General features: G+C 37.5%; 1 protein-coding gene across 2 annotated transcripts in view; it reads right to left on the bottom strand.

Moving 5' to 3' along the window:
* Nucleotides 1-14,548, bottom strand: part of FIG4 (FIG4 phosphoinositide 5-phosphatase) — a 120,226-nt gene that overhangs the window by 72,954 nt on the left and 32,724 nt on the right. For both annotated transcript variants that reach the window (XM_032858303.1, XM_032858304.1), the window contains 5 exons: nt 9,692-9,840; nt 6,270-6,398; nt 3,854-3,954; nt 2,442-2,604; nt 1,023-1,120 (listed from right to left, as the gene is read on the bottom strand). In XM_032858303.1, the coding sequence (XP_032714194.1) occupies nt 1,023-1,120; nt 2,442-2,604; nt 3,854-3,954; nt 6,270-6,398; nt 9,692-9,840 (640 nt within the window). The remainder of the gene's footprint in view (nt 1-1,022; nt 1,121-2,441; nt 2,605-3,853; nt 3,955-6,269; nt 6,399-9,691; nt 9,841-14,548) is intronic.

Raw genomic sequence — 14,548 nt, 5'->3', positions numbered from 1 at the left:
GGAACCCGCAATTCTGAACTGAATACGATTCTCTCTCTTCTTGGCCTAGTTAATGCCTCTTCCTTCAGTCTGCACGGACCATCACCTCCTCAGAAACTTCTCTCCCATTATAAGCTCTCATGTGTTGGTACTTCCGCATTACTTCACCATCTCCTCCATTAGACTGTCAGCTCTGTGAAGGCATGAGTTGTTTCTATGACTGCCATGGCACAAAGGAAACCTTAGAGAATACTTGTTAAATAATGAGCTAAACGGACATAAGATTCCTTGTTTTTTGTTTAAACTGAGTTACATTTATGAACCAACCTCTCAGAATAATCTCACACTATTAAGTTGTTGGCCACTGCTACAACCGTAACATAACAATACCCTTGTTTTCAGGGTTTTCTTGGCTGTGGACGGAAATCCCTTCAATGCACATGGTGGCAACAAATACGGAAACAATTATCTGGTTTCCTTGTTTTCCATTCTAGGCTGTTGACCTCAGGGCCTACTCATGTACACGAGATCTACTGACCAGACAGTGTACTCTCACAAGGAAGCACAGAACTGTAAGGCCAGGCCACCACTTTGTCCACCTTGTTCTTAAACCATCCCAGTTTCTGATTCCAGCCTTCAGATCTTATTACCGCATGTAACCTTCCTAAGAGATCTCTGATTGTCAAGGGAATGGGTTATATCAAGGCTAGGCTGTGGCTCTGTGATCTCCATGCTTCCTTCTCCAGGCTGTCTTGGAAACTAAGGCAGAACTTCACTCGTCTCCAGTTCACCCAAGGAAATCAGAAGACTGACAGCATCGCTTTCTTCCCTTGGAAACATACTGCTGCTTCTCCCCAGGGAAGAGGCCACACAGAACCTAGGCCAATGGACAGTGGCTTAGACGGTCAGACACAGTGCTCTGTCACAACACGGAAAGTCTAGAAACCTCTCCTCTGGGGAGAGGTAAAGCAAGCTTGTAAACCCCTTTGTGCTGAGGAAAAATATTCCTCCATTTCATAACCAAACAGATGGGCACATCATACCTTCACTAAATTCAAGATGATGATGGGGGAGCCAAACCTTTGAAGCATCTGGTCAAAGTGAAGGGCAGCCACGTGTGCAAATGGATCTGCCTGATCCACTAAGGGGGGATAAAAAGGATGAATAAATACCAGAGCGAAAATCATAAAGCAAGAATAAAAGAAGTATAAGGTTTTGTTTTCTTTTTTAACATTCAAGGAAATGCAATTCAACTAATCTAGTCGTTTTACTTCCCAAGTTCCTTCTGAGCTTATCAGATACTCACTTGTCACATATTTACTGAATTTGACTGATTCTCACATTTCTGAAGTAAAATACAATTTATTAGCAGCCAAAATTGAAGAAAAATTATGTTACGGAATAAAATAACAGAAGTCCTTCTTCTAAATTATCTACTTTCCAGTACTAAAACTTTGTTAGGATTTAAGAATTCATGGATTTCTCTAATAGTGCATCATCTCAAAGTATGGGTAAAGAAGAGTTTTTATTATTTATTTACTTACTTACTTATTTTGGAGCAGTCTTTTTAATAGTAACTTTTCTATTAAAAAGAATTTTGGAACACTGAAAAAAAATAAAGTTCAAAAAAAAAAATTAAATTAAATTTTAAAAAAACCTGAAGCTCTCTTTAAACCTAAAACAAAACATTATAGAATTCTTGAAAGAACTGGTTATACCTTGTGCTCTACTGTGAAATGGTAGTAAATATAGTGGAATTGATATTTTAATCAATGGCTGATATCTACAAGCATCAATGTAGTTCTTTTCTGGATTTATGGTGAATTAAACTAAGGTCTAGGGGTGCCTGTGTGGCTCAGTGGGTTAAGCCTCTCCTTTGGCTCAGGTCATGATCTCAGGGTCCTGGGATTGAGCCCCACATCGGGCTCTCTGCTCAGTGGGGAGCCTGCTTCCCCCCTCTCTCTGCCTGCCTCTCTGCCTACTTGTGATCTCTCTCTCTGTCAAATAACTAAGTAAAATCTTTAAAAAACAAACGAACAAAAAAACTAAGATCTACACTTAATACTATATTCATGTAAATATGGTCACTTTAAATAATAATAATTCTCTCTGACAAAATATAGTAAATAGGGGCGCCTGGGTGGCTCAGTGGGTTAGGGCTCTGCCTTCGGCTCAGGTCATGATCTCAGGGTCCTGGGATCGAGCCCCACATTGGGCTATCTGCTCAGCAGGGAGCCTGCTTCCTCCTCTCTCTCTCTCTCTCTCTCTCTCTCTGCCTGCCTCTCTGCCTACTTGTGATCTCTCTCTGTCAAATAAATAAAATCTTCAAAAAATATATATATAGTAAATATACGAATGTAAATGGACCTGCAAAAAAAAAAAAAAGACTGCTCCAAAAAATAAATACATAAATAAATAAATAATAAAATTTTAAAAATTAAAAAAAAGACTGCTCCACGCACATGTAATAGGTGGTTTAGGCATCATAGTTGAAATGTCCTGAGACCAGTATAAAGGAACGGATCCTCTAACTTGGACATAAGAAGAGTAACTTCCTGCAGTAAAAGACATCACAGAAGCATCACAGAGTATTTGTTCCGTCTCCACTTCATTTGCAACATCGCCCTGAAAAGAAAGGTGGCATTTAAAGATATTTTATGTTCTTAGAATTTTTTGATGGAAAAAAATTTCCAAGTATACAATGAAATTATAATTCCCTTAGAACACTTTAAAAGAGGTAAATGTTGATCAATATTCAATGTGCACATTAGGAAAGGAAAACCATTAAAATGCAACAAAGGAAGGCAATTAAAAATAGCCCAGAATAGACTAGGAAAAAATCAAATTAAATAGCTAATAATACAAGTAGCAGACAGAAAACAGCTTGAGTGATATAAATGGCAGAGAGGGAGAGAAAAGGAAAACAATTACATGAAATTATACAGGAGGTTAGGCAGACTAGCAGAATATAAAACTTCAATTCTGAAGACCAGGGAGGAAGGAAAGGACAATAGAGTGAGATTCAAATAATGCCTGACGGACAGAAGGGAAAAAAAGGTCTAGAGTTAGCTTGGCTTATAAAAGTACAGACGGATATGACAAAGAATAATTTCAGAGGCATTAATAATATGTCTGCTTAATTATCCGTAAAATATTCAAAAATAAGTAACATAGAAAAATTGTGATTTTTCTCAGAACACCAGTCATAACTATTTTCATTGTTGATACAATTTTAAGAACAATGTTGCTATTTAAACCCAGGATTAAAACCCAATGTCTCACTCAATCTGTCCACTCCATCACACATCTGCGTAAGACTCAAGCTGTCTACTGCAAATAGAGATGAAACACTTGGAGGAGAGGACATGACTGATGGAAGGAAAGGACTTCTGTCATGGTTATTTTCCAGGGCAGAGCAGACTAAGACCCTGCCCGGAGCCAAACTAAAGTAGAGGTTGGAGGGGGGGGTTTCCATGCCTCGCTCTACTTTGTCTTCTCATCAAAGATGTGTTTCCAATGAGTGCTCCCCTCCCCTTACTCCTCCAATGGAGGCGCTTTGCTGTTTTAGTCACTACACTAAATATGCACTACATTTTTTCATATCTTACAGAAATGGCTCAGCCTCCAAAACATGAGACATGTCATAACTCCCCAAGGCAATGCATAAGTCGCTCTAAGACAGCTGATTTTTCAGAACGTCTGTATACTAGTCACATTCCTCACAAGTGTCAGATACCCTAGAGCATTAATTATTCTCTTGATCACATCCCCAACTAAGAAATGCCACTTTCTAGAATTCCACTTGGCTGCCTCCGTCAGCAAGGCTGATGTGAAAGGTTAAGATGTCAGCAGTGCTGCTGCTTCTCCATCTTACCTCACAGTTCGCACCCCTCTTGAGAAAGCGGGTCCCTGCAAACTTACTGGATCTTCTAGCTATTAGAGTCACGTAGACGGGTCGTCCGTAGATCAACAGCTCTTAGAAGTCAAGTTAAAGTTATTTGAGCATTCACACCGAACCGCCACACCCCACCAAGAGAATCATTAGACCTTAAATATGCATTTAAATATAGCTTGTCCAGAAGGTTAAAGAACACCCAAAAGTTCTACCCAAGAATGGAACAGCGTTGGGTCTAACTGTTCTTCCAAATGAGGCAGGGATTAAAGCAAAAACAGGCCACCCTAAGGAGTGGTTTCCATGAATTTCAGATGAAACAGTAAAAAGGTGGTGGGTTCATGGCCAAGGGAAGGCCTGGTCTCTCCTTATCGCCAACTAAAGGATGTAAACAGGTACAATTAATCCTTCTTTAGTCTTCAGAGATCATACACCACTCAAAGAGAGCAATGCCGCTTAAAAGGGAGTTAAATAGGAAGCAATACATCATACTCAGGGAATGGAGTACATGTAATACTTTAAAAGTTCCCCAAATGTGTCACCTAACTGCAAAAACTAAACACTGAATTACTGAACCGATACACAGCTTATTATGTCACCTTATTTAGCTTTCTGATCCTCAGTTTCATCTTCTGTAAAATGGTCTAAGTACTAGTAAAGTAACTAACTTTATGAGGTGGTTGGAGGGACTGGTTAGGTAACGCATGTAAACCAGTGCCTGTCCTACAGTAAATGCTGCCTATACAGCATTTCTTTTACCATCGTAAAGACTTCCGCAATTCATTAAATGCTTGATAACTAGGAAACTAGTTTCATCACCTAAACTAATGAGCTTCAAAATTATAATCCATGGTGCTATTTGCTATTTTTAAAAACACAAACATTTACTGTGCTTAATATAGGTCTGGCCCTGAGTTAGCTCTTGACGATACAAAACAGTTTAGAACTGCCTCTTGGAAAATACCTTTAGAAACTGTAGCACATTCTTTTTGGTGTCCTTGGTGGTGAAAACTTTGTGTTCTTTCCAGGTACATTTCACTTTTGGCAACGGAAAAGGTAATTCAGGGCCAAATCTCATTATTCAGTGAATAAACCAAGCAGATACTAATACTCACTGCTTGGAAATTATTATAAATTAATGAGCCTGACTTGCAAGTTCAGGGCATAAATCTTACTCATCCTCATTTTAAACTTCCTTTGTGTCAGCATCTAGCCACTCTTCTCCCTCATGTGCCGTAAAAAAGGTGCCATAGATGCTCTTTAGGACTGATCTCTTCAGCTATACCCCTTGATCCCATTCCTCCCAAATGTCCTAGTGCAAAATATGCATGATCAAATTTACTCATGTAATGATCTCAAAACAACCACTCCTTTAAAATTTTCACCATAGGTCTTAAAAAACCTAAGACACAAGAAAGAACATCAACTGGAAAACAAGCTAGGTGTACAAATGCCCTACGTGATCTCAAAAAGGAACAGGAAAAAATGAAATACTACTCATAGAAAGTAAACACTGCCTCTCTAAGCCTCGTAGCATAATAGCACTTTCTGGAAAGGTTTCAACCATAGTGACAAGTTAAGTAAAAGGGAACAAAAGTATTTATAAAGTTGAACTCAAAATCAGCTTAACCTAAGGTTCAAGCTGCATCTACTAAATCTCTTATGTCCCTTTCCAATCCAGGCCTTTCTTACATTATGCCTGAACAACAGCAAACTCTTCCTAACTCATGTCCCCTGTTCTGGTCTCATTTTATTTAATCCAACTTGAAAACAACTGTCAACTCAACCTTCCTAAGTACTCCCCTCTACATTACCCTCTTGAAAAAGCTTTTCAAAAGTTCAGGCACCAAACCCAGAATGCTTACTTAGTCTGACCACCAAAGCAATCTGATGACTAGCTACCCCACTACCCACTAGGTTGTACTTCCCAAGGATTTTACACCCTTAGGCAGAAGATTCCCATGAACTTTTCTACCCCTACACTCATGGTGGTTTCCCCACCTAGGAGCTTGCTGCTTGCTCCCTGCTCCCTGCTCAGGTCTGACTTTTGCTTAGAGCTCAGGCCAAGCCTGACTTTTCCTAGGAGCCTGTCCTGTCCTCCCCACCTGTCAGTGATTCTGCTCCTCCTCTCAGGTATGAACGATACTTATGGCCTCTATCACTTCCTAAGCACACAGCATTTCTCTGTTGTTTATCTCTCTGTGTACATAGGAGATCTGTTTAAATGGTCTATATTCCTCTTTGTAGTTCCACTACCTGATATCATCAGTAAGTTTTCCTGCTGGGTGTAGAGAATGGTAATGAATAATCTTATAATTCATGTACATTCTTCTACAGATTGACACAGCTTAAGTTTAATAATATATACCTTAGCTTTTTTTTTTTTAAGAAAGGATACTTGACTGCCCACAGAACCCATGAATAATATACAACAGCCAGTCACGATGCACAGCATTTTTAATTATATCCAGAAGTTCACCGTTCCACACGTACTTCATATAAGGCTCACTAGAGATCCCAAATACACCTGAAAAATAGAAATCGGTACCAGAAACATAAGGAAATGGTCTATACTCCTCTTTTAGTTCTAAAGTTTTTGTTTTTAACTTCAAAATAAAATGTCTGATTAAGAGCATTGTCATTTTCAGTGGATATAACTCATATCATCACCCAGAACACTGTGCTGATTCTGTACAAAGTAAAAGAATAAACATATTTTTCTGATTTGTGGGAGTTTTTAACCTAAGAGAAAAGTAAACAAGAGGGAAATTAAGGACACATGGACAAATACATGACTAAGGCCGAGAGAAAGCATCAGCAGTGGCTGGGAGCGCTGCTCTGGGGATTCTGAGTGCCTGGGTCCAAACCCCGGCCCTGCCTCTCATCAGCAGGGTGGCAGGTGGGACCAAGAGGGCTATTTGCTACCTCAGTGTCCATTTCATACATCTGTACCTGTATCACGTGGTTGTTGTGAAGACGATAATGAAGGTATTGCACAAAAATTGCTTCGAACATGCCTGGTGCCTTACTGATACTTCTGTAAGTGGGAGTTATTACCCTATCAGGCCTTTTCTATATGAAGAAATTAATTTCATCAAATGTGATTTTAGCATATCCAGATATACTTATTAAACATCAATGAGTTTTACAAAACTATAAAGGGCAAAATGAGAACGAAGTATGTTTTTGATTATGGCTTAAAAGACTGTAACAGTGGGACGCTGGGGTGGCTCCGCCAGTTGTGTGTCCAACTGTTGATTTCAGCTCAGGTCATGATCTCAGAGTCCTGAGAGCAAGCCCTAGGCCAGGCTCTGAGCTCAGTGGGGAGTCTGCTTAAGGAATTCTCTTCCTCTTGCTCTGCCCCTCCCCCTGCTTTTGCCCATTCATTCACTCTCTCTCTCTCTTGAATAAATAAGTAAATCTTAAAAAAAAAAAAAAAAGACTAACAGTTCTGGATAGCAGGCTGTTCTTCTCAAAACATAGTATGTTAAGAGTGTTTGTTTATATACTGTGACAAATACACTTGGTTTGAGTCATAAAAATTGAACCTTCTCTGCCCTTTCAATGCTTTACACAGAGCACGAATAGTACACACAAGAACTAGAGTCCTGTCTTTGCCACTTACCAGTCTCCATGAGCTCTGGCAAGTTGCTTAACATCTCTGAACCTCAATTTTCTGAATTGTAAAATGATACTACTATTCACTTCAGAAATATGTTCAGATTAAATAATACATGCAAAGTGACTAATACACTGCCTGACATGGTACAGACTTTTTAACAGATGTATTATTTTCCTTTTCTACCTACCCCTATATCTTCTGCCCTCACTCTCTGTTTCCTATCAGTTTCCCCCTATGTGGTAGAAGGATAGTGTCCCCCAAAAGATGTAATGTCCTAACCACCAGAAGATGTGACTACCTTATGTTACATGGCAAGGAAGAATAAAATTTGCAGATGGAATTAATGCTGTTAACTCAGATGACCTTGAGATGGGGAGAGTATTTTGAATTATCCAGGTGGGCCCACTGTAATCACAGAGTCATTATTTATAAGTGAAAGAGGAAAACAGGAATCTAAGTGTCAGAGTGACGTAATGCAGGAAAAGCCTCGGCTGGCCATTGCTGACTTTGAAGATGGAAGGGGCCTTAAGCCAGGGAATGTGGGCAGTCTCTAGAAAATGGAATGGAAAGAAAATGTCTGCACAGTCTCAAAAAAGGAACACTGCCCTGCCAACATCCTAATTTTAGTCCACTGAGACCTATTCTGACATCTGACTTCTCTAACAGTAAATTTATATAGGTTTAAGTCCCTTAGTTGGTGGTAATTTGTTATAGCAGCTATAAAAACCTAATACACACTGTTATTCATATCTGTCATGTAGAATTGCTCCAGAGATAGTAAAAAATTAAGTGGCTTTTAGAGGCTTACTTCAGATTCCAAAACAAATATTCAAATTCAGATTTGGGATGACATACAGTGCAAATTAAGAAATACTTTTAGCTTTTCTATTCCTAAGAAGACATGATGCAAGCAAACATTCAGGCACACATTATTTTGACCTCCACCTGTCTCTAGTAGTATATGTTACAATTTGGGAGTCTAAACCAGGGCAAATTTATGTGATCTTGACATTCTGAGGTAAGGATGTTGCACTGAGTTTGGCCTTAGCACAAGCGATAGTCAATCTAGTAGATTAAGGGCAATGCTACAAATGGCATCCAGTTTAAGTAACACTCTAAGTCTTAGAGCAAACGGTTACCTTTGGCAAAATGCTAAGAGAGCACAGGCTCTTTCTGAGTGTCCTGCAAGGACAAACCTGCTAGAACTTTAGATTACAGGCCTACTCTGCATCCGCATCTGCATCACTATTACTCAGGTTGCACAGGGCAAGGTGCCTAAGACATTATTGACTTACTATGTTTCCAAAGTATATGCAATTCAGCTAAACTGCTCTAAGTCTGAAATGATTCCTTCAAAACATTCACTTTAGCAATGTCCCTGGCTTTAAAGTTCTAGACCAACCCAAAAATCTAGGGATAAAGGTACCAATCCTGTTGTGTGACTGGTTCATTTAGGATCTCCAGGATGATGATATCCAGGATGATGGCTTTAAATTTCTAGACCAACCCAAAAATCTAGGGATAAATGTACCAATCCTGTTGTGTGACTGGTTCATTTAGGATCTCCAGGATGACGTCCACACGTGGTCCTGAAGAAGCAAGGCCTATGAGGGACACCTGGGTCAAGCTGGGACCAATCAAAATAAGAACCACCTCTGACCCGCTGCCTTGGTTCCTTGGCACATTGGCCATGATATCTTAATCTCTACGCCTCAGTTTCCTACTTAGTCTTTATTTCTTTGAAAGTGGCGTCATACCTACTGAGCAGAGTTTTTGTAAGAATTAGAGATATTGTAGTAATTTTCTAGGACACAAGAGATAATCCACGGTGAATTTTTTCCAAAACTTTCTACAAAGGAAAGTAAGGTGGTGGTGTGTATTCTCCAATATTGGAAAAAAACAATTCTCCATTCAAACTTCACCATAAGTCTAGACGTAAATGTATTCCATTAAAAATACAGGAATGTTTGCTAGGGAAGGTCAGCATACAATTTTCTGGCTGGCCCACAAATGAAATCACACTGTGGTTAATGATCTCTATAAAAATGAACTGGTCAAGTTTATATATCCAAAACCTCATATAAGGACACAGAAGAATAAGGGCCAGAGAAATATGAAGGAAATGTGAGTTAATTTAATGAGGTGCCATTTCACAGATGCTGTATTAACCTACATTAGATATACTGAAAATCACCTACCACTTCCACCCTGTGTAATTAATCCTTCATCTTCAAAGATGTCGAAACTCTCCTGGCGAGGCTGGGTTGTTTCTGACTTTAACATCTCCAGGGGCATTCGCAAGACAGTGAGATTATACTGAAGTGAGTGGGACAAGTCATAGCTGTAACTGAGAACATAACTGAAACTTAATATGAATTAGGAAAGCAAAACATATTTCAGTCTTGGCTCCTATATGGAATTAAAAACTGTGAACCACATTAGCACCTGTTCAATTACTTGGAAGCAAAGCTATTCAAATAAACACTGTAAAATACAGTAAATCATGAATATAATTAGAAACTTAAAAATCACTGCATCCTCAAAAAATTAAAAATAGAAATACTATACAATCCAGTAATTCCAGTTCTGGGTATTTACCCAATGAAAACAAAAACACTAATTTGAAAAGATATATGTTTACTGCAGCATTACCTATAGTAGCCAAGATACAGATATGGAAACAACCTAAGTGTCCACTGATAGATGAATGGATAAAGAAGATTGGTATAGCTATACAATGGAATATTACTCAGCCATTAAAAAATGACTCAGCATTGGGTGTGGTGCATAAACAATGAATCTTGAACACCAAAAATAAATAAATAAATAAATAAATTAGTTAATTAATTTTGGGGGGGGAGGAATGAGCACTTGCCATTTGAAACAACATAGATGGACCTAGAAGGCATTATACTAAGTGGTATAAAACAGACAAAGGCAAATACTGTATCGTTTCACTTATATGTGGAATCTAAAAACCAAATCAAACAAACAAAAAAACCAGAAACAGACTCACAGAGAACTGATGGTTGCCAGAGAGGAGAGGTGGTCAGATGGGCAAAAGAGGTGAATGAGATTAAGAGGTACAAACTTTTGGTTATAAAACAAATAAGTCACCGGGATGAAAAGTACAGCAGAGGGAATATAGTCAATAATATCATAATAATGTTGTATGATAACAGATGACTATACTTACCATTGTGAGCACTGAGAACTACATAGAATTGTCAATTCACTATGTTGTATACCTGACACTAGTAATAATATTTTATGTCTACTATACTTCAGTTAAAAAAATTATTGCATGACTTAGGCATTTGCACAATTAGAAATATATAATACAATGCAAATGATCAACATTCACTGACTTGCAATGTGCATTTTTTGCTTCCCAGTGAAATCACTCTAACTTCATAGTCTTGTGCAAAGGGGTCACACTCTCATATATACCTGAAATGGAGTTCCATAGATGTTACAATATCTACAATATCCACGATATCCACTGTAGTTTATGTATGAACAAAAATAATTCTATTAATTATTAGTGGTAGTACCATAACCGACTTCATAATAAAACAGGAATAAGCAAGTAATATAAGCCATTATGATAAAACATGTTTTAGGAGAGTAACAGCCATCCAAAAAGTTGTAACAGTCTTTGAAATATAATTTTGGCCTTGCAGCCAAAAGAAACCCATTTTACAATCTTGATTTCACATTATTAACAATTTTAAAAATATCTCTAGCAATACATTTTAGCGTAGAACTTCAGAAGGTATCTAGAATTCTTTAAATTTGCCTGGAGACTCACATATTATTTCAATTACTAGTTCTTCTTTAATTTGTTCATCTAATTTGGTTGAAATTGATTTGTTTCATCTGTGAAATTCAATTTTACCATATTTGCTAGTTGGAGCCAGTAATTTTACTAGCATCTAATCTCAGGGATAAAAGTCGTATTAAGACGTTGATTTTTTTAATCACATTTATAATAGCATCAAAAAATAAAAATATGTAGGAATAAATTTAACCAAGGAGAAAGATCTTACACTGAAAATAGTAAGATACTGATGAAATAAACTGAAGAAACAAATAAATGGAAAGATATTTCATGTACATAGAGAATTAATATTGTTTAAATGTCCATACTATCCAAAGCCATCCATATAGATCTCTATAAAAATTCCAATGACATTTTTCACAGAAATAGAAAAAACAATCCTAAACTTTGTATGGATCCACAAAAGACCACTAATAGCCAAAGCAATCTTAAGAAAGAACAAAGATGGAGGCATCGCACTTTCAGATTCAAACCTTTTAACAAAGCTACAGCATTCAAAGTAGCATGGCATAAAAACAGACGCATAGATCAGTGGGACAGAACTGAAAGCCTAGAAATAAACCAATGCATACAGAGTCAACTATTTGACAAGGGAGCCAAGAAGACACATGGGGAAAGGATAATCTCTTCGATAAATAGTGCTAGGGAAACTGGATACCCATATGCAAAGAATGAATTGGACCCTTGTCTTACACCATTCACAAAAATTAACTCAGGATGCATTAAGACTTAAATATAAAATTAAGACTTAAAAACTATAAAACTATTAGAAGAAGACAAAGGAGAAAAGCTCTTTGACATGGGTTTTAGTGAAGATTTTGTGGTATGACACCAAAAACACAAGCAACAAAAGCAAAAATAAATAAGTGGGACGACAGCAAATTAAAGAACTTCTGCACAGGAAAAAAAAAATCAACAAAATAAAAAAGAAACCTATGGGGGTGCCTGGGTGGCTCAGTGGGTTAAAGCCTCTGCCTTCGGCTCAGGTCATGATCCCAGGGTCCTGGGATCCAGCCCCGCATCAGGCTCTCTGCTCAGCAGGGAGCCTGCTTCCTCCTCTCTCTCTCTCTGCCTGCCTCTCTACCTACTTGTGATCTGTCAAATAAATAAAATCTTAAAAAAAAAAAAAAAAAGAAACCTATGTAATGGGAGAAAATATTTACAAACCATCTATCTGATAGGGGGTTAATATCCAAAACACATAAGGAGCTCATAAAACTCAAGAGCAAAACAAAACAAACAAACAACCCCTCCCCAAAAAATCCAACTAAAAAGGGGCAAAGGATCCGAATAAACATTTTTCCAAAGAAAACCACCAACAGATATGTGAAAAAATGTTCAACATCACATTATGGAAATGCAAATTAAAGCCACAATGAGACAGCAATTCATACTTCCTACAATGGCTATTATCAAAAAGACAAGAAACAAGTCTTGGGTAAGCTATGGAGAAAAAGGAACCCTGATGCACTGTTGGTGGGAATGAAAATTGGTGTAACCACTATAGAAAAGAGTATGGAGGTTCCTAAAAATTTAAAAATACAACTACCATATGATCTGGCAATCCTATTTCTGAGTATATGGCCAAAGAAATGAAATCTTGAAGAGATACCTGTAGGCCCACGTTGACTCTAAGCATAATTCACAATAGGCAAGACATGGAAACATCCTAAGAGTCCAGCAATGGATGAATGGGTATAGGATATTACTCAACCATAAAAAAAAAGGAGGAAATCCTGCTATTTGGACAACATGGATGGAATTTGAGGGTAGTATGCTAAGTGAAATAAGTCTGATTATTTCCATATGTTCTTCACTTCTATGCAGAACCTAAAAAAGCCAAACTCATAGAAATATAAAGTAGAATGGTAGTTGCCAGGGGCTGGGGCATGGGAAAAGGGTAGGCTGGGAAAAATGGGGAGATGTTGGTTGCATGGTACAAGCTCCCAGTTTAAGTTAAATAAGATCTGGGGATCTAATGCATAGCATGATAACTGTAATTTAACATTAATGAATTGTAACTTGAAATCTGTTGAGAGTACATCTTGAATGTTTTTCTCACACACACACTCATAATTATATGAGAGGATGGAGGTGTTGACTAACCTTATTGTGGTAATCATGTCACAATACATATGTGTATCTAATCGCCACACTATACACCTTAAATTTATAGATGTTACATGTCAGTAATATCTGAACAGGTGGCAGGGGAAGGGGAAGGATGTTGATTTTTAACTTTCAAAAATCAATTCTTCCTAGTTAGAGTAATTACTTTATTCCAGCCTATTCTTAAGAATGTAGTATATCCTTTTTAAGGCTTACTTATTGACATAAAAACCATAACTGACATACTTTTACTCATGGGATGACTTGATCCCACAGCTCAGTATGGGGATCCAAACAAAGCTGAATTCATGGAGAAAACCATTTCTAACAATACCACCAAGTTTCAGTGACAACTTGAAGATGGTATAAACATAAAATTAAGCGATAAAGACAGAAAAGCAGTTGACTGCAATAAACACAATGGAAATATACATTCAATAAACATCTGTGGATGTGAAAATTCTTTGTTTCGGAACTCTCCACTAGACTACTGTTAAAATAATGAACTTCCTTCAGTTTTACAACAATGAACACATAACCCATTCTACATAGCAAACTTGTTTTTATTTCACAGATAAATAAGTGGTTAACTATACAGACAATATAAAAATAAAGGTAAATAATGCAAAGTATCCCATCAGTGATGGGATACCAATAGCCACAACACTCTTAGGCTTGTTTGGTTCTTGGGACTCAAGTCCTTTTTGGAGCATGCTATTTTGTGTTCTCAGTTTTTAGTTTGGATATTACAGCTGACAGAAGAATTTTCCACTTAGCGCAATAACTACATCTCCTAGGCCTACATATTGGTCACATTGGTGGTGGTATAATGCTCTATCATAATGTGCTGTTAGAATTTACTTGCCCATCGTTCAGTTACTGCTATTTGAGTTGTCCCTGCATTGACTGGTTTGTGGTTTTGGGACTATCATAAATAGTGAAGCTATAAATGTCTCTTTATAAGAAAGAATTAATATTTAATCTCTTAATTTATTTTCTTAGGATATGTTTTCATAAATACCTATGCCACATTCTTCTTCAGGAAAACTATTAATTTAAAAGACCATTAGCATTATGTTGGTATTGCAACAATTCTTCCTTTTAT

The sequence above is a fragment of the Lontra canadensis genome, unplaced genomic scaffold (genome assembly GCF_010015895.1).
Source record: "Lontra canadensis isolate GAN:19392208 unplaced genomic scaffold, GSC_riverotter_1.0 scaffold14, whole genome shotgun sequence".
NCBI classification, from domain to species: Eukaryota; Metazoa; Chordata; class Mammalia; order Carnivora; family Mustelidae; genus Lontra; species Lontra canadensis.
The sequence above is the reverse complement of the archived record's forward strand: the minus strand, read 5'-3'. Positions and strand labels throughout refer to the sequence as shown.